Below are 25,195 nucleotides of genomic sequence, written 5' to 3' on the forward strand. Positions count from 1 at the left end.
AATTTGTGCTGCCCTTCTGGTTGGTAGCATTAGAGGGTACATTACACCAACTTGTTCCTGGCTTCAGGTGCTGCCTTTCATCAACAAAGCACAATGTGGCTTGTGTGCTGGCTAGCTGAGAGACTCCTCTGATTAGGAGCCAGATCAGCCAGGACATTCAAGCGAACAGCCCCCAGAATCAAGCATCTGGGGATTGGATGCAGGTTGTTCTGGTGGTTGCCAGGCTTGGCTCTGGAGTGCACTTCCTCCAGGGGCCTGACAGAGCCGAGTTTGTTGATCTTTTGGGCATGGTCAAGGGCCCATCTGTTTCCTTTGGCTTGTGTGGGAGGGGCGGAAGGGCTGGCCAGGCTGCTGTGTCAGGGATTCTTTTCCTGACAGGTTTTTGTTCCTAAGCTTCTACACTGCATGTTGCCCTTGTGCCTGGAGATGGGGTATTGGGAGCATCCGACACACACAGTAACGACTATGCCAGGAAACGGAATTGCACATCACATCCGCTCGCCCCCACCCCCACCCCTGCCCTTCACATGTCAGGCCAGAATCACAGCTCAGCTATTGGGAATGCAGCTGAAGGCCGACCCCTCCCCTCCATACTCCTCATTCTGATCCGTGTTAACTTCAGCCTCTGCCCGGCCGGAGCTGGATATTGTACTGAGTATCACTCCTGGCCTGTGCTGCGCTGAGCTGCGTATCTCAAGACCCCTGGGGCCCATGCTCAGCACTCGACGTGCACCTGACGCGTGCTAAGCTTTTCCAAAACCTAACCCATAGGGCTGCAGCAGGACTTAAGTCATGCCTAGGCTTCATGCTGGGCCCTGCCCGGGATGAGGGGCTGGTACCAAGGCCTTGTGCTGGCCCTGCCCAGGGGTGGGGAGCTGGGGGGGGACTAGGCCTCAGGCCCAGGGGTGAATTTCCTCCTGAATTAGGAGCTGAGAGAACTGGGCATGGTGAGAGGGGTGTCAACCATTCAGTTGCGGGGTAGCGAGAACTGCCCTTCTCACCTGGATCCCGCAGGGGGAAGTCAGGAACTGTCTCAAGTTTTGTAATCTGCCATTAAGAGAGTCCTACTGGGAAACCTGAGCAGCCAGTGCTGAGCAAGCAGACAGGCGGATTTCATCCTGGAGGAGCCTGGCCCCCGCTCAGTGTCATAACCCCCTGCCTTTCATTGCAGAAACACGACACTCTGTTTGCTTGGGGTTGGGTTTCCAGCCCGTGGGCAGGGGCTGCGTTAGCAGCAGAACAAATGCTGATTAGCATCAGCTCATGTTGCTCTCCCAGGGAAACAGGAATTATTTGTGCTCCGGTATCTTCAACAAAAATCTCCCGTTGTTTATATTTTGCTTTATCTTTATTGGCTTCAGAGCCGTGTTTTTCTTATTACCAGTTTGATATGGCTGAGCAGGGGGGATGTTCGTGCCCCTTAGCACATTCACGCTGCCCCGGAGAGTGAGGACCAGGCACGGCACTATTAATGCTGCCATTGCTCCATGCTGTAATGCCCTCGCAGCTCCCCAGTCTGCACCGAAGTCAATGGGAGCTTCTGCCTCTGACTTCAGTGGGGGCAGGAGTAAGATTCTTGTGTATCTCCGAGCCCTGCTAGCTTGCAGAACTGCAGCATACAGGGGCAGGGGGTTGGAGCCCCACACACACGTCTCCCACAAACCAAACAAACTTACAGGCTCTAGCTGTTCCCGAGGCCCCCAGCCCGGCTGGTGCCTAGTGACTTCTCACCCATCTGCACATCTGGTCCTCCTGTGAGAGGCTCTGCATGTAAATCAGATCCTAGCTCCATAGTCTGCCAGCAGCAGCATCTAAATGGGAACGGACTCCAGATTAAACAGCAGGCACTGCCTGAACAAGCAGCTAAACACAGTTGCTGAAAGGGGAACAAAGGGATTGTGACTCCCAGTGAGAGGCCACCCCCATCTCCCAAAATCATCTGAGCTAAGACCACCAGACACTCAGCACTGCAGCAGCCTGCAAGGGTGGCCCTGGCTTCGGTAGTGTTGCCAGGGGCCTCTGGACAGGATCCCCTGGCTGAGGAAGCACCAACCTGCATGTGGAACCTTTTGGGGAATTCCATGGTGTGAGAGGAGCTCTTTGCGCTACCCTGGGCAGAGACAAAACATCTTGTGAAGGGCAGGGAGGCCCAATGTCCCCCACCCTCCTGTATCTCAGGGGTTGGTTGCGCTTGGAAATGTACCACAATAGCTATTCTCGACTGAGCCCTCGTGTGGACACTCTTATTCCAGAATAGCTCCATTAGTAAATTCCCAAGTGTAGACAGGTTCTCAGTGTAAGTGATCAGAGAGTGGGCGAGAGGGGGTGCTGGAGGGAAATGGAGAGATCATTAGCATCATTGTATTTGCAGGGCCCCCCAGGGCTTGGTGCATGGTTGGTTAGAACCTCAAAGATAAGAATGGGGCTATGCGATCCCTGTCCAGCGCAGTGCGGGGTGCAGGCACAGAGCGGCAGCTTTCCTGCATTGCAGGGCTGCCTCCCACACCTCTGCAATTAATGGGAGCACAGAGGGGGAAGCGATGAACCGCTGCTGGGGCTGGGACAAGCTGGGACCGGCTACGGCTTTTGTCACATGAGCTGAGCAGGAGGCTGGGCTGGGGCTTGGATTAATCAACTTCTGCAAGAACGGCCCCCCGGTCCCTCTTTGGCCCAGCAAGTGGCGCCAGTGCAGGAAGCGCGGTGTGTGTGTGCGGCTCAGATCAGGGAACATGGTCCCTGCCTGGGAAAGCCTCTTATCTCTCGGAGCCGCTCCTGCCCTGCTGCTGGGCTGGGCTGAAGGTCACAAGCACGCCGGGCTGAGATTCCAATCACAGCAAACTGGCTCGGATAAGAGCCTGGCTCAGATGCAAACAAGAATTAGACACGTTCATGGAGGATCGGTCCATCAATGGCTACTAGCCAGGATGGACAGGGAGGGTGTCCCTAGCCTCTGTTTGCCAGAAGCTGGGAATGGGCAACAGGGGATGGATCACTGGGCGATTCCCTGTTCTGTTCATTCCCTCTGGGGCACCTGGCATTGGCCACGGTCGGCAGACAGGACACTGGGCTAGATGGACCTTTGGTCTGACCCAGCATGGCCGTTCTTATGCACCCCTCACCCGAGAGGAAGCCAAGGCACCGGCAGAGGGGCTCTGTGGAGCCTGGGGAAGTGGATTCCTTGGTGCCCCTCACTTTGATAGAGTACAGCTTTGCACCTGTACCCCACCTTCCCTCTAGGATCTCCTCGCACTCAGCCACCATTCAATAGTGAACCCCGCCTCAGCGCTATGGGGCTGGTGGAGAGGCCTCAGTTTCCCCAAGGTGACACCATGATTCCCTGGCAGAGCTGGGAATGGAACTTGAGCCCTGCTCCCCGTCTCCAGCCCCAAACACTAGACCCTGCTGCATTCCTCCCTTAACCCACTCCCAGCCGTGAAACGCCCCACACAGCAGCCAACATCCTCGCCAGCACATTGCCCGCCTTCCCTGGGGGCAGGGGGGTCACTTCCCTCCCAAGTTGCCCTGGTAGAAACTTTCCCTGATGTTTCACCTAGACTGTTCCTTCCTCCCCTGCCACCCCGGTCTGAGCCGGTGAGAGAGACCAGCCCTTTCCGGTGCTCCCACATGGGCTTCCAGCACATCCCCTGCACTCCCTTCTCCTAGACTGCATCAAAAGGCCGGATTCTCATCTGCTGTGAATGGCTGTGTTCCTCTGGTGACGTGGGTGGCCCTGAGCCAATTCACTCCATCCAAGGGTCTGGCCCCCGGGTTTGTTTCCTTGCTCTCTCCCCACGTGCCCCCTCTGATCCCTGTACTGGTTTGTCGTCGCCCTTCTTTGCATGTTTTGTTTGGACTTTTCCTTCCTCTCTGGAGTGAATCGGGGCCCTGCTTATCGTCCCAGCTTTACCTGCTGGAGCTGGTTGCTTTTCTTTGTGCTGCCCGGAATTTCTCCCGCAGGGAAGGGGAGGTGCTTCCAGCTGCTGACACTGATGGAATCCTGCCCCGTCTTCTCGGGCACCCTGATCTGAGCTGGCCCTCTCCCTGCTCGGTGGCGCATGTATAACGACCAGCTGAAATCCCAGTAGGGCCAGCCCAGCTCTGCCTCTTCCCATGGGAGACAGATTTGGTCCTGGGAGATCTTCCATGTGTGGGTTTCTCACCCCCCAATTGTCTTTGCTCTGTGTGGCTACTCCAGAGCCAGGACCTGGGCCTGGCTGCTCTGCTTCCCTCAGCCAGTGTCCCAGCTCTCCAGGGGCGGGGCTGTTTTCCTAACAAAATGCATCCATCAAAGCTAGGAAGACACTGGAGCAGGTGAGCAGAAATGCATGGTACCACTCAGCCATCAGCCTGTCCCCCAGTCCCAGACCCTGGAGCGCTCCTGTGACGAAGTGGGACTGTTCTTAATGTTTCCTCCGAATATTGTGGGGGTGCCTCAGTTTCCCCTATGCAGTTCTTAAGTATCTAGGTGGTGGGGTAAGGGTGTATGATCATTGCAGAGCCCTAGAGGGCAGGTGTGTGCAGGAGTCTGGACACAGAGAATGGCCAACACCCTGTTTCCTGGCAACTGATGGCCTGAGCCCTTCCCCCCTGCAAGGTGAGAGCGAAAGGGTTGGAGAACAAAGGAATCAGGTGACCTCCTGGCCCGGGAAAGGAACAAAGCCCAGAGGAGGAGGGGCTGGAGGGAGTTTCAGTTTGGGGCTGGCTGGGACATGGAGTGAAGGGCAGACGTGGTTGTCTGGCTCACTGCCCCCCAAAATGGACCCAGCTGAGGGGTCCTGTTCTCTGCACCTGCAAGCTCTGTTTTAGACCATGTTCCTGTCGTCTAATAAACCTCTGAGAGTCAAGTCTGACTGCGAAGTTGGGGTGCAGGACCCTCTGGCTTCCCCAGGAGCCCTGTCTGAGCAGACTCGCTGGGGGAAGCGCACGGAGGGGCAGAGGATGCTGAATGCTCCGAGGTCAGACCCAGGAAGGTGGAAGCTGTGTGAGCTGTGTGTCCTGCAGACAGGCTGCTCACAGAAAGGCGACTGCCCCAGAGTCCTGACTGGCTTCATGGGGAGCAGTTCCAGAGCATCGTCATTGGACTCCGTGACAGCTCCCTTGCCAACCCCCCAGACCCCTGCCCCATCCCTCCCTGTACAGTCACCCGCAGCCTGGAGATCTCACTCAACCTCTTATCTGATGACTTTGGAGGCTGGAAGATCCAGCCCTGGGTGAGCGGATGTTTTCCCTCCCTCTTCCCGCCCATTGGCTGGGCTGCCGCCAATGGCCCAGGTGCTAGATGGGGCGATAAGTGGCTGGGGGATATCTGGGCAAGGGCCCTGCTGCCCCTCTCCTGGGGAACGTCCGCGCCCTGGCCCCGCCGGTGGGAGAATGCCCGTCCAGCCCCGGCCACGCCTCTGCTACTGGCTGCTAATCCCTCTCCTGCAGTGGGGTAAGGCAGCTGCCCCTCCCCGGGTCCTGCTTGTGGGGCCAGATTTCCCAAAGAGCCCAGGCCTGGCAGCTCCCGCCGGGCCCCTTGCGGTCTGATCCCCAGCGGATTGGATGCTGAGCCTGGCTCCAGGCCTGACATGCTGCCTGGGAAGCCCCTTGGAAGGCAGAGAGCGGCCGACCCTGGCCAACCGCCCTGGCTCCAGCTGCTGCATTTGTCTCTTCTCCCTCCCCAGGGCAGGTGCTGCTGCTTTGTGACCAGCTGCTACTGCTTGGCCCTCCTGGTTCAAGGGAGTGGCTCTGCTAGTGGGGATGGTCTGAAGGCAGCAGTGTCCCCTAGGCTGGCCTCCCCCACCATGAAGAGCCCAGCCCCTCGGGGGGCCGTGCCACATCCCCAGCACCCTCTGTGGTCACCAGCCCTCCCTGCTGCTCTGGAGGGGACGGGTGCCCGGGGGGTCCCCGGTGCAGGCCCAGGGGTTCCGTGCAGCGCCTGGCCGTGTGTGCGGCTCCCGTAGGCAGGCCCTATGGAGTCAGACGTGCCCACGTAAGGGCGCGTCCCTCGGCCCATCGCTGCCTCCCGCACACACAGCCCCCACCCGGCTCCTCTGACGCCCTCAGCGCCCGGCTGGGAGGTCCCAGCAGGGAGAGAGGAGCAGGGGGGCATGAGCGCTCTCCTTGCGTCCAGTCCCTAGAGCCCCAAAAGGGCTGGTCGGCAGGGGGGCCAGCTGCATCGGGCTGACTCCTGTCTGAGGGCTAGATACTGTTTGGGAGGGGGTACAGCCCATCTTCCTCCCCCGGGCAGGGCGCTCCTGGCTCTCACATCTCCCCTGGGTTTGGGTTCCTTTCTGCCGGGCTGTCCCATTGGGGACCCCTCCCCGGGAGCCCTGAGCAGATTTATGGCTAGTCGGAGGCCCCGGGGGCTGATCAGCGTTTCATGCTCCCAGCCAGGGCCTGTCCTGCAGTGCTGAGTAAGCCCGTCCTGAGCCAAGGCACCGAGAGCCACTGGGGCTGCGCTGGGTGGGGTGTGAGGGGGTCCTGGTGGGCTGGCGCTGGGCTCAGTGCTGGGCCATGGGGCCCGTATCCAAAGCCCTTGGGGGTGGATGGGAATGGCTCCTAGGGGTATGAGTGGGCATGTGCCAGGCAGGGACACGCCAGCTCCTCCCGCGGCGCGGTCAGTCCCTGGGCATTTCCACCCTCTGCCTCCATCTCCACCCTGCTAGACCCGTGCCCCAGCTCTGCCCCGTCCCTGTGCCTCGGAGCCGATATTTGCTGCTCACCTTCCTCGGCCCGGAAAATCGATCTGTCTGCTCAGGAACCAGCCCGTTGGCACCAGCGCCCCCGAGGTTGGAGCCCAGCCCCCGCAGACAGCCCGGCTACAGCCGCGGAGGGTGCACTGCCTGAGCGCAGGGGCCCTGCTCCCCACGGGGGGTCTCCCCAGGGCCCAGGGGGAAGCCCCAGCCAGTTCCCTTTGGCGTCTCCCTCCAAAGCCGGGGCCTCCTCTGCGAGCTCATCTCAGCTTGAGCAGGTGACAGGGCTGGGTGTGGAATGGCCTGTGGCGACCAAGCCCAGCTCTGCCATGACCGCTCTCGTCTCCTGCTGCAGGGTGCGGGGAGCTGACCTACGGAGACCTCGAGGATGAAAGTAAGAGACCCCTGTATTGGCCTCCCAAGGTGGGACCCCGGGAACAATTCTGGGGGCCTGATCCTGAGCTCCCTCCTCCACCCTGTGCCACAAACGGAACCTCCCCCCCTACCCTCCCGGTGCCCCCACTCCTGCCCCTGAGGTGGGGTGCTGTCAGGGATGCTGAACTGCAGGCACGTGGGGGTCTCCCTCCAGCAGTGACCTGTTTCCCCATAGCTCCCACCCAGTGCTGAGGGCACCCTGCTCCTGGGGGTCCCTTCCTGGAGGATTCCCCAAGGTCTTGGTAGCGGGTAGAGCAGCCTGGGCCGAGGTGGAGGGAGACGGTGCCCACCGCTGCTGATGGTGCCCACACAGCTGAGATGGGAGCTGGACCGATTCACCCTGGCCAGGCCCCACTGGCTCGCCCCCTGTCACGGAGTCCCCGGGCGGTGCTCTGGAACTGCTCCCCATGAAGCCAGTCAGGACTCTGGGGCGGTCGCCTTCCGGTGAGCAGCCTGTCTGCAGGACACACAGCTCACACGGCTTCCACCTTCCTGGGTCTGACCTCGGAGCATTCAGCATCCTCTGCCCCTCCGTGTGCTTCCCACAGCGAGTCCGCTCAGGCAGGGCTCCTGGGGAAGCCAGAGGGTCCTGCACCCCAACTTCGCAGTCAGACTTGACTCTCAGTCGGCCAGTAAAACAGAGGTTTATTAGATGACAGGAACATGGTCTAAAACAGAGCTTGCAGGTGCAGAGAACAGGACCCCTCAGCTGGGTCCATTTTGGGGGGCAGTGAGCCAGACAACCACGTCTGCCCTTCACTCCATGTCCCAGCCAGCCCCAAACTGAAAGTCCCTCCAGCCCCTCCTCCTCTGGGCTTTGTTCCTTTCCCGGGCCAGGAGGTCACCTGGTTCCTTTGTTCTCCAACCCTTTAGCTCTCACCTTGCAGGGCGGAAGAGCTCAGGCCATCAGTTGCCAGGAAACAGGGTGTCGGCCATTCTCTGTGTCCAGACTCCTGCACACACCTGCCCTCTAGGGCTCTGCAATGATCATACACCCTTACCCCACCCCCTAGATACTTAAGAACTTCATAGGGGAACTGAGTCACCCCCACACTATTCAGAGGAAACATTAAGAACAGTCCCACTTCGTCACACCCCCTCCCTCCACTCCCTGCACTGATCCTTCCCCTTTGCTCTTGCAGGTCATTACCTGTATCTGGAGGAGGACGGTGAGTGATGCCCCCCTGCACCCATCATGCCTAGGTGTCGGTCCCCCCATCAGGACTGGGGGGCTCTGCACTGCGCACCACACTTCGGTTTCCATAGCATGCGCGCTTCGCTCCGGCGTGGCCACAGACCCAGGCAGGAGCCGGGGGGGGGTGCCCGGGCTGGGCAGAGATGGGGACACTGGGCCAGGCTGCAGGGCTCCCAGCCCCGCTCCCAGCAACACCAGCTGTCGCTAGAAAGCAGCCGATGGTGCCCGGAGCTCACGGGCACTGGCTCAGCCTGGGGGCAGGCCCCAGTCCCACGAGCTGCTGTCCCAGCACCGAGCCAGCAGGCTGCTAACGCTGAGGCTCATTCTCTGGGCCCCGGCCCTGCTAGGAGGCAAGGGACAACGGCACTTTTCTGGAGCCACCCAGGCCAGCCCAGCCCGCCCCCAGTTGTGGGAGCTGAGTGTCTGGCCAGGCCTCTGGGATCTCGTGTCTTAGCTGCGGCTCTCAGAACAGCCTCTCCGGGGAGCCCAAGGCTGGGCTGGGCTGGTTCCGATGCAGCCGGGCCGAGGCGAGGGGCACGCTCTGGACTCCGCTGGGCTGTGGGAGCTGCGCTGCAGGGGGCAGAGCTAGTGGAAGGAGCTGGGAAACGCAGGACGGAGCTGGTTGGGGTCCTTCATTCCCCCAGCCTATGTGCCTTGTAAGGAGCTGGGGTAGAGCAGACACCAGCCTAGCAGTGCCAGGGCCTCTGCCCCCCCAGAGCTCTGCCGCAGATCCTCCGGGGTGACTAACAGGCAGGTCTCTTCCCCTAGGCCCCTTTGCCGAGGAGGGCGGGTCGGCCCACTGCAGGGACGCCTACCTGGAGTGGATCTCCCTATACTGCTGGACCACCTTCCACGCCACAGTCATGGCCACGCCAGAGTGGAGCCGGTGTCAGTGGGACCAAATCAGCAGGTCTGGACGTCCGTCCGCCCCAGAGAGATTCTTGCTTCTGAGGCGCTCTGGGGCTGGGAGCTGAGTGCGCACAGCGCTGGGGCACGGGCAGGTGCCGGGACAGAGCATCGCCTCGCTGGGGTTTGCTCTTAGATGGACTCCGGGACCCCGAGGGCCCCGGCTCGGTAGCGACCCCGTGCGGAAAAGGGATTTTCAAACAAGTCAGGGCTGCAGTGTGTCCTGTTTCTCTGCACAGCACGCTGAGACCAGGGCACATCATGCAGTGCCTCTGGTGTGTGCGGCGTCCTGGGTGCAGGGTGGTGTGTGCGACGCACCATCGGCTGCCTCCAGCGTCCCGCGTGCGGGGTGGGGTGGGGGTGCGACGCACCATCGGCTGCCTGCAGCGTCCCACGTGCGGGGTGCCATCGGCGTCCCGCGTGCAGGGTGGTGTGTGCGACGCACCATCGGCGGCCTGCAGCACCCCGCGTGCGGGGTGGGGTGGGGGTGCGACGCACCATCGGCTGCCTGCGGCGTCCCGCGTGCGGGGTGGGGTGGGGGTGCGACGCACCATCGGCTGCCTGCGGTGTCCCGCGTGCGGGGTGGGGTGGGGGTGCGACGCACCATCGGCTGCCTGCAGCGTCCCACGTGCAGGGTGCCATCGGCGTCCCGCGTGCGGGGTGGGGGTGTGACGCACCATCGGCGGCCTGCAGCATCCCGCGTGCGGGGTGGGGTGGGGGTGCGACGCACCATCGGCTGCCTGCGGCGTCCCGCGTGCGGGGTGGGGTGGGGTGGGGGTGCGACGCACCATCGGCTGCCTGCGGCGTCCCGCGTGCGGGGTGGGGTGGGGGTGCGACGCACCATCGGCTGCCTGCAGCGTCCCACGTGCAGGGTGCCATCGGCGTCCCGCATGCGGGGTGGGGGTGTGACGCACAGGCTGCGGCTGGTGGCTGCTCGGCTCCCAGCAGTGGCTGCGTAGCAGGTGCTGAGTGGATGCAGTTTAAGGCCCATGGGGACCCCGCGGGTGAACGGTGCCCCCGTCACTGCCATTACTGGATGCACGGTCAGTGCCTGGCTTGGGGCTTGTTTTGGCCACCTCGCTGGCTGCTGCTGAGCCCTGAAGCCCCAAACCCCACAGACCCAGCCAGGCTCAGCCTCACATCTCTTCCTCTCCCTCTCCAGGATTTACAGCGACCTCTCCAACTGCACGGTGCTGATGGCCGAAGCTCTGTCCTGCCCCTGGCCCAGCCCCGCTCTTGACTCCTTCTTCCTGCAGATCCACATGGAATATTTCACCAACTGCACCACGCCTGCCAGCTCCCAGCCCAGCCAGCCACCTCTGGGGCCTGTCCTAGCCATGGCTGCCATGTCTGCCTGCCTGACCCCTCTCGTGGTTGCTCTCACGCTCCGCAAGGCCAGGAAGGTTGAGCCAAAGCCAAAGCCAGACTGGCCCCTCCCAGTGGCACCACCTGTGCTCAGCAGACAACGGGCTTCTTCTCGCGCAGTCCTGGGCACCAACTGGAAAGGGAGAGAGAGTGTCTAGTGGTTGCGGGTGAGGGGGTGGTGCTGGGAGCCAGGACTCCTGGGTTCTATCCCTGGCTCGGGGAGGGGAGTGGGGTCTAGTGGTTGGGGTGGGTGCTGGTGTGATGAAGTGGGAATGTTCTTAATGTTTTCTCTGAATACTGTGTGGGTGCCTCAGTTTCCCCTATACAGTTCTTAAGTATCCAGGTGGTGGGATAAGGGTGTGTGATTGTGGCAGAGCCTTAGGGGGCCAGTGTGATGCTGTCTACACAGAGAATGGCCGACACCCTGTCTCCTAATGGCCTGGGACCCTTCTCTGCAAAGATGCCAACTGAAGGGGTTGGAGAACAAAGAGATCAGTTGGCCTGCTGGCCTGGGAAAGAGACAAAGGAGAGGAGGGGCTGGAGAGTTTCAGTTTGGAGCTGGCTGGGGAAATGGGGGGAGACTCAGATGGGGCTCTGGCCTTCCTGCCCCCCAAGATGGACCTGACTGAGGGGTCCCGTTCTCTGTACCTACAAGCTCTGTTTTAGATCATGTTCCTGTCGTCTAATAAACCTTCTGTTTTACGCTGGCTGAGAGTCACGTCTGACTGCGAAGTTGGGGGGCAGGACCCTCTGGCTTCCCCAGGACCCCGCCAGGGCGGACTCGCTGGGGGAAACGCACAGTGTGGACGGGGATGCTGAATGCTCCGAGGTCAGGCCCAGGAAGGTCGAAGTTGTGTAAGCTTCTTCCCCTGCGGAGAGGAGGCTTCCCCAGAGTCCTGACTGGCTTCGTATGGAGTAGTTCCAGAGCATCGCCCGGTGACTCCGTGAAGACTGGGAGCCAGGACTCCTGGGTTCTATCCCTGGTTTGGGGAGGGGAATGGGGTCTAGTGGTTAGAGGGGGTGGGGCTGGGAGCCAGGACTCCTGGGTTCTATCCCTTGCTTGGGGAGGGGAGTGGGGTCTAGTGGTTGGGGGGGTGCTTGGAGCCAGGACTCCTGGGTTCTATCCCTGGTTTGGGGAGGGGAGTGGGGTCTAATGGTTAGAGGGGGTGGGGCTGGGAGCCAGGACTCCTGGGTTCTATCCCTGGCTCAGGGAGGGGAGTGGGGACTAGTGGCTAGAATGTGGGGGGCTAGGAATTCTGTTCCTAGCTCTGCTCCAGACTCCCTGAGCCCCTCCCCTTGCTGTACAGGGGCGAGCAATGCTGCCCGGTCCTGGGGGTGGCTGGTCTGGGGAGGGGGAGTACTCAGGGCCCTGCGAGGGAGGGGCTGAGGGACAGTGGGAATGATGGTTGCTCTGCAGGCCCAGCGGTGATTAGAGGAGCTGAACCCAGACCCCTGCAGTCTTGGCCTGTCCAGAGCACTCAGCCAGTGCGGACACGCCTGGAGCAGATCCCAAGTTCAGTGGGGCAGCGATCGCAGGCTCTTCCCCTCAGCAGCCTCCAGGCCCTGCTGCAGCCCTCCGCTTGCCCTGCCCTGTCTCGAATCCCCCGGGGCAGGAGCCAGGAGAACAGGCTTTGGCTGGCAGAATGTGGGGGAGAGAGGGTGAGCTCTGGAGCTGCTGCTGGGCCAGGCGGAGGAGAATCACATGAGCAAGTGACAGCATGGCCCCGTCTAAACTCCAGCAGTACAGCTGACATCAGTGGGTGTTTCCTTGGCAGGGAAACTATCTGCCGAACTCCAGCCTCGGCTCCAGACAACAAAGAAGAGGATCCAGGGGCTCTAACCCCGAATCCACACCGGGCAGCTTCATGCGCTGGGGCGTTATCCGTTCCAGATGCGGCTGCTTTCCAGTGAACGGCTGGGAGCTTCCCGGAACGAGGTCCTCTGGTGCTTCCCAGCGCTAATTGGCCAGTGACTCAAGGACATTTCCAGTGAAAGCCCAACGCACAGAGCGATAGGATCTTCCTCACTGCGAACGCTTTGCCCTGTAATTTACACACAGTATGGGAGATTCAGAGACTGACTTTAAAGGGGAAACGTTGGACTCAAATGCTGTCTCAGGCCACAAGTGACATGAGTTCGGTTGGTCTCAGCCTGATCCCTGCAGGAGTGCATCACAGAACTGCTGCACAGTGTGGTGTCGTTCTGAAGTGTTCACTTCTGCTTGGAGGCGCCCAGAGCTGGGATAGCAGGGGGGCTGCGGGCCAGGACGGAGGGGCACTGGCAGAGCTGTGTGTGGAGGGAGCCCCGGGCTGGGAGAGCAGGGGGGCTGCGGGCCAGGATGGAGGGGCACTGACAGAGCACATTTGTCTTCACTAAGCAGCAGTTAGCACCCCACCCCCACTTTGGTAACTTCCCTGGGAGGTCCTGGTGGCGCTGTGAGGCCTCCTGGCACCCTGGGCAGGTGTCCCAGTGCTGCCCCATCTCGCTCCTTTCCACGGGGTGGTGGGGGGACTGGGTCTTCCCCAGGCTGATGGGGCGCGGGCAGGTGATGTTTGGAAGGACTGGGCACGTTAGCCGTGCTGTGCCCGCAGCCCCGCGAGTCCCACAGCCCGTCCTGGGCTAGTACACGTTCCGTGTCCGCTCCCTGGAGCCAATGGATTTCACAACCCAGCCCAGACGGGATTAAAGGGAAATATACAAGTAAACAAACAGTGGGCCTCGTAAACGCTGCTGTGTGGTCGGTGGAGGGAGCGGAGCCTCTCCCACCGGCCCCAGCTGCCAGGGGCGACGCGGGGAGCGGCCGGGGGCTGGCAAAGGCTCGGTGCCCCCAAGGAGCGGTGCCCAGCTGGTGGTGCACACACCTAGCAGAGCTGGGTCCGGCAGGCGGGCGGTCCTGACGGGCGTCCCGCGGGGAGGTCTGGTTTAAGGCAGCACTGAGTAATCTCATTTTTCACACGTCTTCTGTAGTCACTACCAGCCCTGTCAGAGGAAAGGAGTTTGCTTCCTGTTATTTCCGTTGAAATAGTCGTCCTGGCCGTTAGCAGGCAGGCTTTGCAGGATGGCACTTTGCAGAGAGGCCGGCTCTGGCAGGCTCTGCCCTGGGCTCCTGCTGCTGCTGCTGCTCTGGGGTAAGTGCTGGAGGCAGGCTGGGTTCGCTCCAGCTCCAGGAGTCTGGGGGTGGAGCTGGGGAGTTTGAAGCTTTGGGCCACTTGGCAAAGCAAGACCTGGCTCCAGCTTCCGCAAGCCAGACCCCTCTGGAGCCCCAGGGTACTCTGTGTGTGAGGGGGGCTCCAGAGGGGCTCATAGCTAGCACTAACCCAGCCCCAAGGTCTAGCTCCCTAATGCACAAGAGGTCCCGGGGAAGGAACTGGCTATTGGGCTCAGAGTTACCCCTCCGCCCTGGACTGTGTGAAAGGGGGGCTTGAAGGGAGCTGTCCGCAGCCCTCACCGCAGGGATCTGAGTGGCAGGGGTAATGCCTGTGTGGAGGATAAGGCCTTCGGGCCCCTCCCTCCCCTGCTGGGAGCCTGGGCTCCTGGGCTCCATTCCCAGGTCTGGCCCCGGCCCCTGCATCCTCGGGCAGGTCCCTGCCCTTTCTGTGCTTCAGTATCGCCGTGCGTGGGACGGAGGTCGGGGTCCCGGAGGGGCAGGGGGATTGGTAGCTGGGTTTTGTGCAGCGCTAGTATAATGCGTGTGACTGTGCCCAGGACCCTGCTCCTGCCTGGAGGGGCAGGGGCGTGTCTCAAGGAGACGCGGCTCCCTGGGACCCGCTGGGGCGCCCCTCGCTATTCGCGCCCATGGGTCTTGTCAGCGCTGCCACTGGCACCTGGCGAGCGTCGCCGCCGGACGGATCTCTTGGCTCACGGCCTTTGGTTCTTCCCTGCTCATTAGCGGCACAAACCTTCACGGACCTTAACACAGCTCAGACTGGCAGAGAGTTCCCAGTCAAAGCTGGAAAGGCCCCAGGACGGACGAGCCAAAGGGGCTGCGTGAAATGGCTGCCCGTGGCCTGGCCTGAAAGGTGCTGGAGACACGTCCATCTGGGCCCCTGCCTCTCGCGGGGCGGCTGCCTCGCCCCGGGAGCCCAGAGCTGTCGCTGGGTTGGATTTGCTCCTACACGGACATGCTGACGGGAGCAAGAAGAGCCGATTGCTGTGAGATCCTGCAAATGCAGGAACAGATGGAAAGACAGCAAGGGGCCAGCCCTACACACCAGCCCCCCACCCCACTGAGCCCTGGACTAGCCCCCAGCCCCACTGAGCCACAGGGCAGCCCCTAGTCCCGCTGAACCATGGGCCAGTCCCCCAGCCCCACTGTGTCATGGACCAGCCCCCCAAACCCCCTGAACCCAAGACCAGCCCCACAGCCCAGCCTCCAGCCCTGCTGTGCCATGGACCAGCCCCACTGTGCCACAGAACAGCCCCCCCCGCCCCAGCAAATCCCAGACCAACCTCCAGCCCCACTGAGCCATCGCCTAGCCCCACTGAGCCCCGGGCCAATCCCCAGTCCTGCCATGCCACAGACCAGAGCCCCTCCTTTTGCTGTCAGTGAACCCCTGGTCAGACTCTCATCTTGCCCTGGGGACGAGCTGGGGGGACTCCAGGTTCTCCGTGGGGGTCACCACGTTCCCGGTCTGGCCCCAAGGGGTGTGGGTGTCATCAGCACCGGGTGCCACAGGCTCACAGAGCCCCTCTGAGTTGGGGTATTTATTGCCCTGCCCAAGGACATGGACTCAGCCCCACAGTCCCTGTCCCAGTCGAGAACGGGTGGGGGAGGGGGAGCAGTTGGGAAATTGAGGGGGGCCAAGGAGGAGCCAAGCAGGTCGGCCTACAGAGTGAAGTCTCCTGTTCGGGGTCCCAGACCCTTAGCACCCTCAGTGAAGCCCCCTCCCGCAACGCCACAGGGACTCAGAGACCCCCCAGCCACAGCCAGCCCTATGGAAGCCGCTACCAACTGGTCACTGGGGCCGTCTATAAATCATCCAAGCTGGGGTGGGGGTGGAACTTCTGGGGCAGTGAGACGGGCTGCACCAGCCCCCACCCCACTTCCCAACCCCGGACCAAGGGGGAGGCTCATCTGCCCCACGCCACGGCAGCTGGCACCACGGGCAGCCTCCATGGAGAAGCCACGGGCTGCTCCCCGCTGGCCCCAGAGGAGACACTGATGGGGCAATGCATGGGGAGCTGGTAGCCCGGGCAGAGAGCAGAGGGGCAGGGCCACTGAGCCCTCTGCAGTGGGGCGGGGTGGTCCCCGCCTGGGGAGCTGGGCTAACCCATGTGCAAAGAGGAGAGGTGCTGGCGGGAGGCGCCGTGTGGAGCTGGAGCTTCTCCGCCCTGCCGGTGGCCCCAGCCTGCACCCCCTTTGCTTCCCCTTTCTGCTCCCATGCCCACCCCTGCTGCAGCTGCCTGCTTGGGCTGCGGGCGCGTGGCGGGTGCTCAGGGCCGCGCTCTGACAGGGCCTGGGGAGACCTCACGCTGTTCCCTCTGGCCCCGCCGCCCGGCCTGGCCACGAGTGAGACGCAGGCCCCGGGTGTGCTGAGCTGAGCGATGGAGCCGCCGTGGGTGGGAGGGGTTGGAGCCAGGGGGTGATGGGCTCAGGCCTGCCTCTAGCCCACACGAACCACCCCAGCGCTGCCCCTTTTCGGGCGTCTCCTCTAGAATCAAAATCCCCCCCTCGCGCCCCAGGGACCGGCCAAGGGATGTCACTGCCCCCCAGGAGCCCCAGTTCGGGGCAGGGCACCGGGCCGGGCAGCAGCAAACCCGCGGGCCCTGTCTCACTGACGTGTCCCCCTCCTCCAGCGGCTCTCGGGAGCGAGCTCCGTCCCGCAGGCACCGCCACGTCGGGAGACAACGAGTCTCTGGCTGAGCTCCAGAACCAGACGGCGACCGAGCCTGAGCAGCCATACAAGAGCCTGCTCCTCAGCATGACTGCGGGTAAGTGCCCGGCGCGCCCGGCCGCGGGTGGGGCAGTGAGGACAGAGCTGGCCGTGCCAGGACCAAGCCGGGACTCCAGGGATCCCGCCCCTGCCGCTGGCTAGCAAGTCTCCACCCGGCACCCGTCTCCCTTTGTCAACGAACGGGCAGCGCAGCCGGGCCATCGCCCCGGGCGTCTCCCGGCTCCGTCAGGGCTGGCAGGGGCTGGGGAGACCTGGGCACCACTGACCCGTGTCGTCTCAATGGCTTCTGTGTCCTGCGCCACCCTGCAGGCCTGAGAGCTCCCAGGGAGGAGACACTAGAAGGGCAGGGCCCTTCCTGAGGAAATTGGTGCCTTGCATGTGGCACCTGGAGACAGCAGGGATGGGCACAGTAACATGCCCTGTGAGTGCCAGGTCCCCGGGGCACACAGGTGCTGCTGATCCCCTCCAGCCCTCGTAGGCCCCCTCCCCAGCCTCAAGGCCTTTGGTTCTTCCCTGCTAATTAGCGGCACAAACATTCACGGACCTTAACGAAGTTCAGACTGGCAGAGAATTCCCAGTCAAAGCTGGAAAGACCCCAGGACGGACGAGCCAAAGGGGCTGCGTGAAACGGCTGCCCGTGGCCTGGCCTGAGAGGTGCTGGAGACACGTCCGTTTGGGCCCCTGCCTCTCGCGGGGCGGCTGCCTCGCCCCGGGAGCCCAGAGCTGTTGCTGGGTTGGATTTGCTCCTACACGGACATGCTGACGGGAGCAAGAAAAGCCGATTGCTGTGAGATCCTGCAAATGCAGGAACAGATGGAAAGACAGCAAGGGGCCAGCCCCCAGCCCCACGGACCAGCCCCCCAGCCCCACTGAGCCCTGGACTAGCCCCCAGCCCCACTGAGCCACAGAGCAGCCCCTAGCCCCGCTGAGCCATGGATCAGCCCCCCAGCCCTGTTGAGCCCCAGACCAGCCCCCACAGCCCAGCCTCCAGCCCTGCTGTGCCATGGACCAGCCCCATTGTGCCACAGAACAGCCCCCCCCGCCCCAGCAAATCCCAGACCAACCTCCAGCCCCACTGAGCCATCGCCCAGCCCCACTGAGCCCTGGACCAGTCCCCAGCCCTGCCATGCCACAAACCAGAGCCCCTTCTTTTGCTGTCAGTGAACCCCTGGCCAGACTCTCATCTTGCCCTGGGGACGAGCTGGGGGGACTCCAGGTTCTCCGTGGGGGTCACCACGTTCCCGGTCTGGCCCCAAGGGGTGTGGGTGTCATCAGCACCGGGTGCCACAGGCTCACAGAGCCCCTCTGAGTCGGGGTATTTATTGCCCTGCCCAAGGACATGGACTCAGCCCCACAGTCCCTGTCCGAGTCGAGAACGGGTCGGGGAGGGGGAGCAGTTGGGAAATTGAGGGGGGCCAAGGAGGAGCCAAGCAGGTCGGCCTACAGAGTGAAGTCTCCTGTTCGGGGTCCCAGACCCTTAGCACCCTCAGTGAAGCCCCCTCCCGCAACGCCACAGGGACTCAGAGACCCCCCAGCCACAGCCAGCCCTATGGAAGCTGCTACCAAACTGGTCACTGGGGCCGTCTATAAATCGTCCAAGCTGGGGTGGGGGTGGAACTTCTGGGGCAGTGAGACGGGCTGCACCAGCCCCCACCCCACTCCCCAACCCCGGACCAAGGGGGAGGCTCATCTGCCCCACGCCACGGCAGCTGGCACCACGGGCAGCCTCCATGGAGAAGCCACGGGCTGCTCCCCGCTGGCCCCAGAGGAGACACTGATGGGGCAATGCGTGGGGAGCTGGCAGCCCGGGCAGAGAGCAGAGGGGCAGGGCCACTGAGCCCTCTGCAGTGGGGCGGGGTGGTCCCCGCCTGGGGAGCTGGGCTAACCCATGTGCAAAGAGGAGAGGCGCTGGCGGGAGGCGCCGTGTGGAGCTGGAGCTTCTCCGCCCTGCCGGTGGCCCCAGCCTGCACCCCCTTTGCTTCCCCTTTCTGCTCCCACGCCCACCCCTGCTGCAGCTGCCTGCTTGGGCTGCGGGCGCGTGGCGGGTGCTCAGGGCCGCGCTCTGACAGGGCCTGGGGAGACCTCACGCTGTTCCCTCTGGCCCCGCCGCCCGGCCTGGCCACGAGTGAGACGCAGGCCCCGGGTGTGCTGGGCTGAGCGATGGAGCCGCCGTGGGTGGGAGGGGTTGGAGCCAGGGGGTGACGGGCTCAGGCCTGCCTCTAGCCCACACAAACCACCCCAGCACTGCCCCTTTTCGGGCGTCTCCTCTAGAATCAAAATCCCCCCCTCGCGCCCCAGGGACCGGCCAAGGGATGTCACTGCCCCCCAGGAGCCCCAGTTCGGGGCAGGGCACCGGGCTGGGCAGCAGCAAACCCGCGGGCCCTGTCTCACTGACGTGTCCCCCTCCTCCAGCGGCTCTCGGGAGCGAGCTCCGTCCCGCAGGCACCGCCACGTCGGGAGACAACGAGTCTCTGGCTGAGCTCCAGAACCAGACGGCGACCGAGCCTGAGCAGCCATACAAGAGCCTGCTCCTCAGCATGACTGCGGGTAAGTGCCCGGCGTGCCCGGCCGCGGGTGGGGCAGTGAGGACAGAGCTGGCCGTGCCAGGACCAAGCCGGGACTCCAGGGATCCCGCCCCTGCCGCTGGCTAGCAAGTCTCCACCCGGCACCCGTCTCCCTTTGTCAACGAACGGGCAGCGCAGCCGGGCCATCGCCCCGGGCGTCTCCCGGCTCCGTCAGGGCTGGCAGGGGCTGGGGAGACCCGGGCACCACTGACCCGTGTCGTCTCAATGGCTTCTGTGTCCTGCCCCACCCTGCAGGCCTGAGAGCTCCCAGGGAGGAGACACTAGAAGGGCAGGGCCCTTCCTGAGGAAATTGGTGCCTTGCACGTGGCACCTGGAGACAGCAGGGATGGGCACAGTAACATGCCTTGTGAATGCCAGGTCCCCGGGGTTCACAGGCGCTGCTGATCCCCTCCAGCCCTTGCAGGCCCCCTCCCCAGCCCATCGCCTGGTGCCATCCTGCCAGTCCCTCAGGCTGGGGCTTTGCCACTGGGCAAGGGCCATACTGCACCCGCCCTGCGCCGGGGCCCACCCTCAGCCCTGACTGCATAGAGGGCCTCAAGCTGCCTGCAGTGACTCAGGACTGCGAGCACCAGCCTCGGGGCAGCCTGTTCGGAAGTGGGGCACCAGCCCCGGAGTGGTTGAGCTCCATGCTTCGATCTCCCCAGCCTGCTATCCGGTGTGCATTCCTCCAGCACCATCACAGCCTTAATGGGGAGTCACAATCCCTGGGATACCCCTTGTCTGGCCACCCAGGGGAGCCTGGCTGTGTGAGAGATGATCCCTTGCACCAAGAATCGCAGGAATATTCAGGTTTCAGAGTAGCAGCCGTGTTAGTCTGTATCCGCAAAAAGAAAAGGAGTTCTTGTAGCACCTTAGAGACTAACCAATTTATTTGAGCATAAGCTTTCGTGAGCTACAGCTCACTTCATGGGATGCATGCAGTGGAAAATGTTCTCTGTGAATATAAAATCTCCCCACTGTATTTTCCACTGCATGCATCCGATGAAGTGAGCTGTAGCTCACGAAAGCTTATGCTCAGATAAATTTGTTAGTCTCTAAGGTGCCACAAGCAACATTCAGGTCACTTACCACCTCAGATCTCACACCAAGGACAACGCTTGTAGCCAATCCGATAATAAACTACATAAAGTAGTTCTTATAACTAGGAGAAAGGAAACGAGAGTTATTCATGAGGCTAAAGCAGGTAAACACACATGCACAAGCTTATGTTTCAAAAGGGAATAGAAGCTTCTATAATAAGCAAGCTCTGTATGTCCTTTGGGACTAATCCAGTCTAAACAGCTGGGGAAGCCTGTGGTTCTGCCTAGAAAACTTGCCCCCAGAGTCCAAGCAGCATGGAAATCCAGTTCCTTCTTGTAAGGGTCTTTTATTCCCCTCTTCCCCTGTGCTCTGAGCTGCAAGCTCAGCTGATGGGAGGAATCCACTTGTACGATTCATCTCCATGGCGGGGCAAGACCAGAGCCACAAAGTCTTCTGTCCTCTTTAACATCCCACAATAGTGTGTCTGGTGTCGCTGGGCAGAATGTAACACCCATGCTACACATCAGCACTTTGCTCTAGTGAAAGTCTCTCTCCTGACTGGGGATTTACACGGTCAGAGTGGCTCTCCGTACAGCCACTCAGCTATTCCCTTACAGACGTATGTGAGATCAGTGCCAGCAGCTGCTTATGAGCATCCAATAAACACAAAACCCATTCTTAGAGCTCTGCTACCTACTTTAACACCACGAACACACAGGGGAGCCAGCCTGAGCCCTGCTGTGTATTTGTCAGTGGTCAGCTGAGACATGGGGAACTTGGCATGAGCTGGCACCTGGCCTGCCAGCATCACAGAGGGGCCCCTAGAGCCACCCCTGCTGGGAGCTGGTGTGCGAGCAATGGGGAGGGATAGCTGGGAAGGGGACTCCAGGCTTGGGCTGGGGGGAAGCTGCTTGAATCAGTCAGAGACCAGCCTTGCCAGCTTTGTCCTTGTTGCTGCCTGTCCCAAGGGGTGGACCCTGTACCCAGCGGGTAGCACTTGGCTCCCAGGCCTGAGCCAGCTGCCAAGACCTTTGGTTTTCTTCTTTCCAGATGAAAAGTACAATCTGATAGCCTACATGTGCTGGGAAAATTTCAGTCACTGGATGATGAACATAACCAGGGCGCAGCTGTGCGAATGGAGAGTCATCAGCAGGTACCGCAGGGGCTGGGGGATTGATCAGCCCCAGGCATGAAGCCACACTGTGGAGTTTGTTCATTGCCTCCCGGCAGAGCCCTTTCCACCATGCACCAGCCTGTGAGCTGCAGAGAGCAACGACCAGCCCAGCAGAGGAGCCGGGGGCAAAGCACACAGGGCTCTCAGACCCAGGAGGCTGGGAACCCAGCAGAGGGCAGCTGCCTCTGGGTGATGCGATGGGGGGTGGCAGGTGTCACGGAGTCCCCCGGCGATGCTCTGGAACTGCTCCCCAGGAAGCCAGGCAGGACTCTGGGGAAGTCTCCTCTCTGTGACCAGCCTGTCTGCAGGACACACAGCTCACCCGGCTCTCACCTTCCTGGGTCTGACCTCGGAGCATTCAGCATCCTCTGCCCCTCCGTGTGCTTCCCACAGCGAGTCCGCTCAGGCGGGGTCCGGAGGAAGCCAGAGGGTCCTGCCCCCCAACTTCGCAGTCAGATGTGACTCTCAGCCAGCCAGTAAAACAGAAGTTTATTAAACGACAGGAACATGGTCTAACACAGAGCTTGTAGGTGCAGAAAACAGGACCCCTCAGCCGGGTCCATTTGGGGGGCAGTGAGCCAGACAACCACGTCTGCACTTCACTCCATGTCCCAGCCAGCCCCCAACTGAAACTCCCTCCAGCCCCTCCTCCTCCGGGCTTTGTCCCTTTCTCGGGCCAGGAGGTCACCTGATTCCTTTGTTCTCCAATCCTTTAGCTCTCACCTTGCAGGGGGGAAGGGCCCAGGCCATCAGTTGCCAGGAAACAGGGTGTCGGCCATTCTCTGTGTCCAGACCCCTGCACACACCTGCCCTCTAGGGCTCTGCAATGATCATACACCCTTACCCCACCACCTAGAGACCTAAGAACTGCATAGGGGAAACTGAGGCACCCCCACACTATTCAGAAGAAACATTAAGAACAGTCCCACTTCGTCACAGCAGGGGTGTGCATCCCACTGGCTGTACCGGGGCCCCACTGAGCCCGACACCCGTCTGGGGCTGGGCAGAGCGCGGGGATTGTTTTCTGCAGGGAACACTGAATGAAAGGAAAAGGCTTGTTTTGTTCCCAATTTCCGATGCACCGACTCTAAGCGAGCGGAACTGTTAGTCTCCACCCGTGTAGCCACCAGGACATGCCAAAGGGGCATGAGGTGTTTGGGAAACAGGCCCGGCTGGTTTGAATAGCCCAAAATCCCCAGCAGCCCCAGCCGAGCAGCCCGAGGGTCCAAGGTGCTGGAGCCTCTTTTCCCAGGCTGGGGCCAGCTGCCCTGCCTCCTGCCTGGCACCTGTGACCCGCTGGCCGCTTGGACCTGTGAGTTCGCCGAGCACTCGGGTGTGTTCATGGACACTGATTTCCAGAGCCGTGTGGAGCACCTCGCTCCACAGAGTAGGGGTGAGGAAGGGGGGTGGGATGGGGACCAGGAGGGTTCGGATGGGGATGGAGAGGGTCAGGATGGGAGGGGGGTGGGGAGGGGAGGTTGGGATGGCAACAAGGGGGACTCCACCTGGCAGGCAAAGCTGAAACACGGGGTGGGTGTCCTTGTAGCGAGTTCCCAAGGCGGGCAGAGCTTCTGCTGAGCCTGCCTCCCAGCAGGGCCAGCCACAGCGGAGCCCCGAGCAGTCAGCTCTGAGCTGCTCCCCAGGGGCCTGCTGGCCCCCGGCCCGGCCTGCTGAGCAACCCAGCCAACCTGCTACTTCGCTCCAGCCTGGCCTGGCGTCCGCGGGGCCTGTGGGGAGTTGGGCATGGCTGAAGAATGTGGCACTTGCATGTTGCCTGCCCCCTGCTGCCTCCCAGCTCCTCTCCAGCCCCCCAGCACGCTGCCATGGCACAGCCTGAAGGCGCGTCTGGCTTTGTGCATCCCCTGTGGCTTGTGAGCAGGGCTGGGGTGGGGTTCGAGTGGGCAAGGAACCACACCGGGACTCAGGGGTCCTGGGTTAACTCCCAGCTCCGCTGCATGACCTTGGGCAAGGCACAGCCCTTCACGTGCCTCCGTTTCCCCATCTGTAAAAGGGGGCTAATGAGGCTGCCTCCTTTAGGCAGCTCAGTGGGCGAGAGGAGACAGGCTCTAGTATTATTATGCACCCACCCTGCCCAGCCAGCCCCTGGCAGTACGACCCAACAGGCCAGTCAGGGAGCCTCACACATGAGAACGGATGGGCCCAGGTCCCTGCTGCCTGGACCTGGGTTCCCCATTTCCACCCACGCAGAGCACCGGCAAAGAGCCGCCGGAGCACACCGCAGTGTCCCGCCCATGTTGCCGGGTGCCCACGGCTGTGTGAGGTGAAGGGTAGCGGGCAGTTGGGAACGAGGCGGTTGTAAGCTGGGGGCAGGACTCCTCCAGGGGGAGGCCCCTTTATCCTGCTCCAACAGGGCAAAGCAGCCAGCATGGCGGAAAGGGACCGTCCTGCGTCAGCGAGCCGACCCGGCTCCTCAGCTGCGGTTCTTGCTGGTCCACAGCCAGTTTGCGGCACCAGATAACGCCTCGGTCTCGAAGGAAACTCCCCAGCCTGTCCCCTCTCCTCCCGCAGGCCATACAGCGACCTCCGCCACTGCCTGGAGACCTTCGCAGAAAAACAGAATTACGGCTACCCCAACAGCATCGCCGAGGAATGCATCGTCCAGAGCCACCGCACCTACTTCCTGAACTGCACCCAGGAGCACCCCGTGTTCCTCGACCCCCCGGAGAATGTGCTGCTGGCCCTCATCCTCGCCCCCATTTGCCTCATCCCTTTCCTGGTCACGCTGGTGGTGTGGAGGAGCAAGGACGGCAAGATGCAGTCCTGAGCGCCACAGGGCTCGGAGGGTGCCGGAGGCATCCCCAGTGTGTTAGAGAACCAGACCGGGCTCGAACTTCTGACCCAACCTGACCTTGTCCCCCGGGAGCCAGCGCCAGGCCTTTGCCTGCTGGCTGAGCTCCAGCGCCGGAGAGTCGGGAGACCCGAGTGCTCCACTCCTACCCCTGCAGCACTCGCTTCCGGCTGGCACTGGAACCACTGCCCTGCTCCCGCCGCTTCCAACCTGGCCACAAGCAGGAGCTGGCAGAGGCCCCGTCTTACAGGCCCGACTGCCAGGCCAGGCCCAACAGTTCGGAGACATTCGGAGAACCAGCCCAGAGTGGCCCCCTCCGAGCGGCTGGAGCATCCTCTATCTCTGGCTGAACACCCAGGGTTTGTACCACACTGGGCCTGCTCAAATGCGGTTACAGCTCTGGGCTTCCAATCCCAGGCCTGCTAGACCTCGCCGATGCCGGCGGGGCAGGAGGGGAGAGCCCCGTGGGCGACTCTGCTCTGGATCTCACGCCTGTGTAGCCCCCTGCTGGGGTCCCACTCGCAGCTCCCCACAGCTTAACAAGTGCAAACCCCTTCCAGGACAAGGGCTCTGCTGAGTCCCAGCTGCCCCAGTGCCCTGGGGAGGACGCCCTCCTGTCGGTCCCTGATCTGCACTGAGCAGCTGGCGAGGGAAGCCCCGGGTGGACTGATTTACAGAGTGGCTGCAGTTCCATGCGAAGAGGGGTCAGATGTACCTGGACGCGCCACATCCTCTGGAGAAACCCCCCCTCCTCACATGGCCGCTTTGCTTTCTAGGCCCCGCCAGCAAGAAGAGGTTGCTGTGCTCGGGCTGGAGTCATGGGTGCATGAAAGGGGCCCCTCGCCTTGCATTGCTGAGAAAGCCTTGTGTTTCGGGACAGGATGTCGTGCCAGAGCAGCGGGTTTCCCCACCCTGTTTATGGGGCTCTGATGCCTGGGGCAGGCTCCCTCGCCATGTGACACCGGAGGCTGCGTGCCTCTTTTACTGGCTTTTTCTGATCCCCTTTGCAAACAGGCTCCCTGGTTAACCAGCTGGAGATTAAAGATCTTCCCTTCCTGAGCCCTGGGCGCGTCCTTTGGACATTCGGTTTCTTGCCTTGGCTCCTGCAGACACGTGGGAATTAGAGATAAACCCCAGC

At 62.1% G+C, this 25,195-nt stretch overlaps 2 protein-coding genes across 6 annotated transcripts; both read left to right on the top strand.

Moving 5' to 3' along the window:
• Positions 1–5,310: 5,310 nt before the first annotated feature.
• LOC119564544 (receptor activity-modifying protein 1-like) lies at positions 5,311–10,841 on the top strand. Its single transcript, XM_037887119.2, has 5 exons — positions 5,311–5,431; positions 7,030–7,068; positions 8,252–8,278; positions 9,073–9,214; positions 10,373–10,841. Exons 1-5 carry the CDS (start codon positions 5,371–5,373, stop codon positions 10,731–10,733), a joined length of 630 nt encoding a protein of 209 aa, XP_037743047.1. The 5' UTR covers positions 5,311–5,370; the 3' UTR covers positions 10,734–10,841.
• A 2,466-nt stretch (positions 10,842–13,307) lies between these two features.
• RAMP2 (receptor activity modifying protein 2) lies at positions 13,308–25,116 on the top strand. 5 transcript variants are annotated; one of them, XM_037887116.2, is made up of 5 exons: positions 13,308–13,703; positions 16,372–16,506; positions 18,882–19,016; positions 21,125–21,227; positions 23,778–25,116. In XM_037887116.2, exons 1-5 carry the CDS (start codon positions 13,634–13,636, stop codon positions 24,031–24,033), a joined length of 699 nt encoding a protein of 232 aa, XP_037743044.1. In that variant the 5' UTR covers positions 13,308–13,633; the 3' UTR covers positions 24,034–25,116. The 5 variants fall into 5 exon arrangements, with proteins under 5 accessions (XP_037743044.1, XP_037743045.1, XP_043392938.1 ...); XM_043537001.1 differs by lacking the exon at positions 13,308–13,703 and adding an exon at positions 13,725–15,514 and having other exon boundaries at positions 16,253–16,506; XM_043537002.1 differs by lacking the exons at positions 13,308–13,703; positions 16,372–16,506 and adding exons at positions 17,433–17,673; positions 17,733–18,023 and having other exon boundaries at positions 18,763–19,016.
• Positions 25,117–25,195: the final 79 nt, after the last annotated feature.

The sequence above is a fragment of the Chelonia mydas genome, chromosome 27 (genome assembly GCF_015237465.2).
Source record: "Chelonia mydas isolate rCheMyd1 chromosome 27, rCheMyd1.pri.v2, whole genome shotgun sequence".
Lineage (NCBI taxonomy): Eukaryota > Metazoa > Chordata > Testudines > Cheloniidae > Chelonia > Chelonia mydas.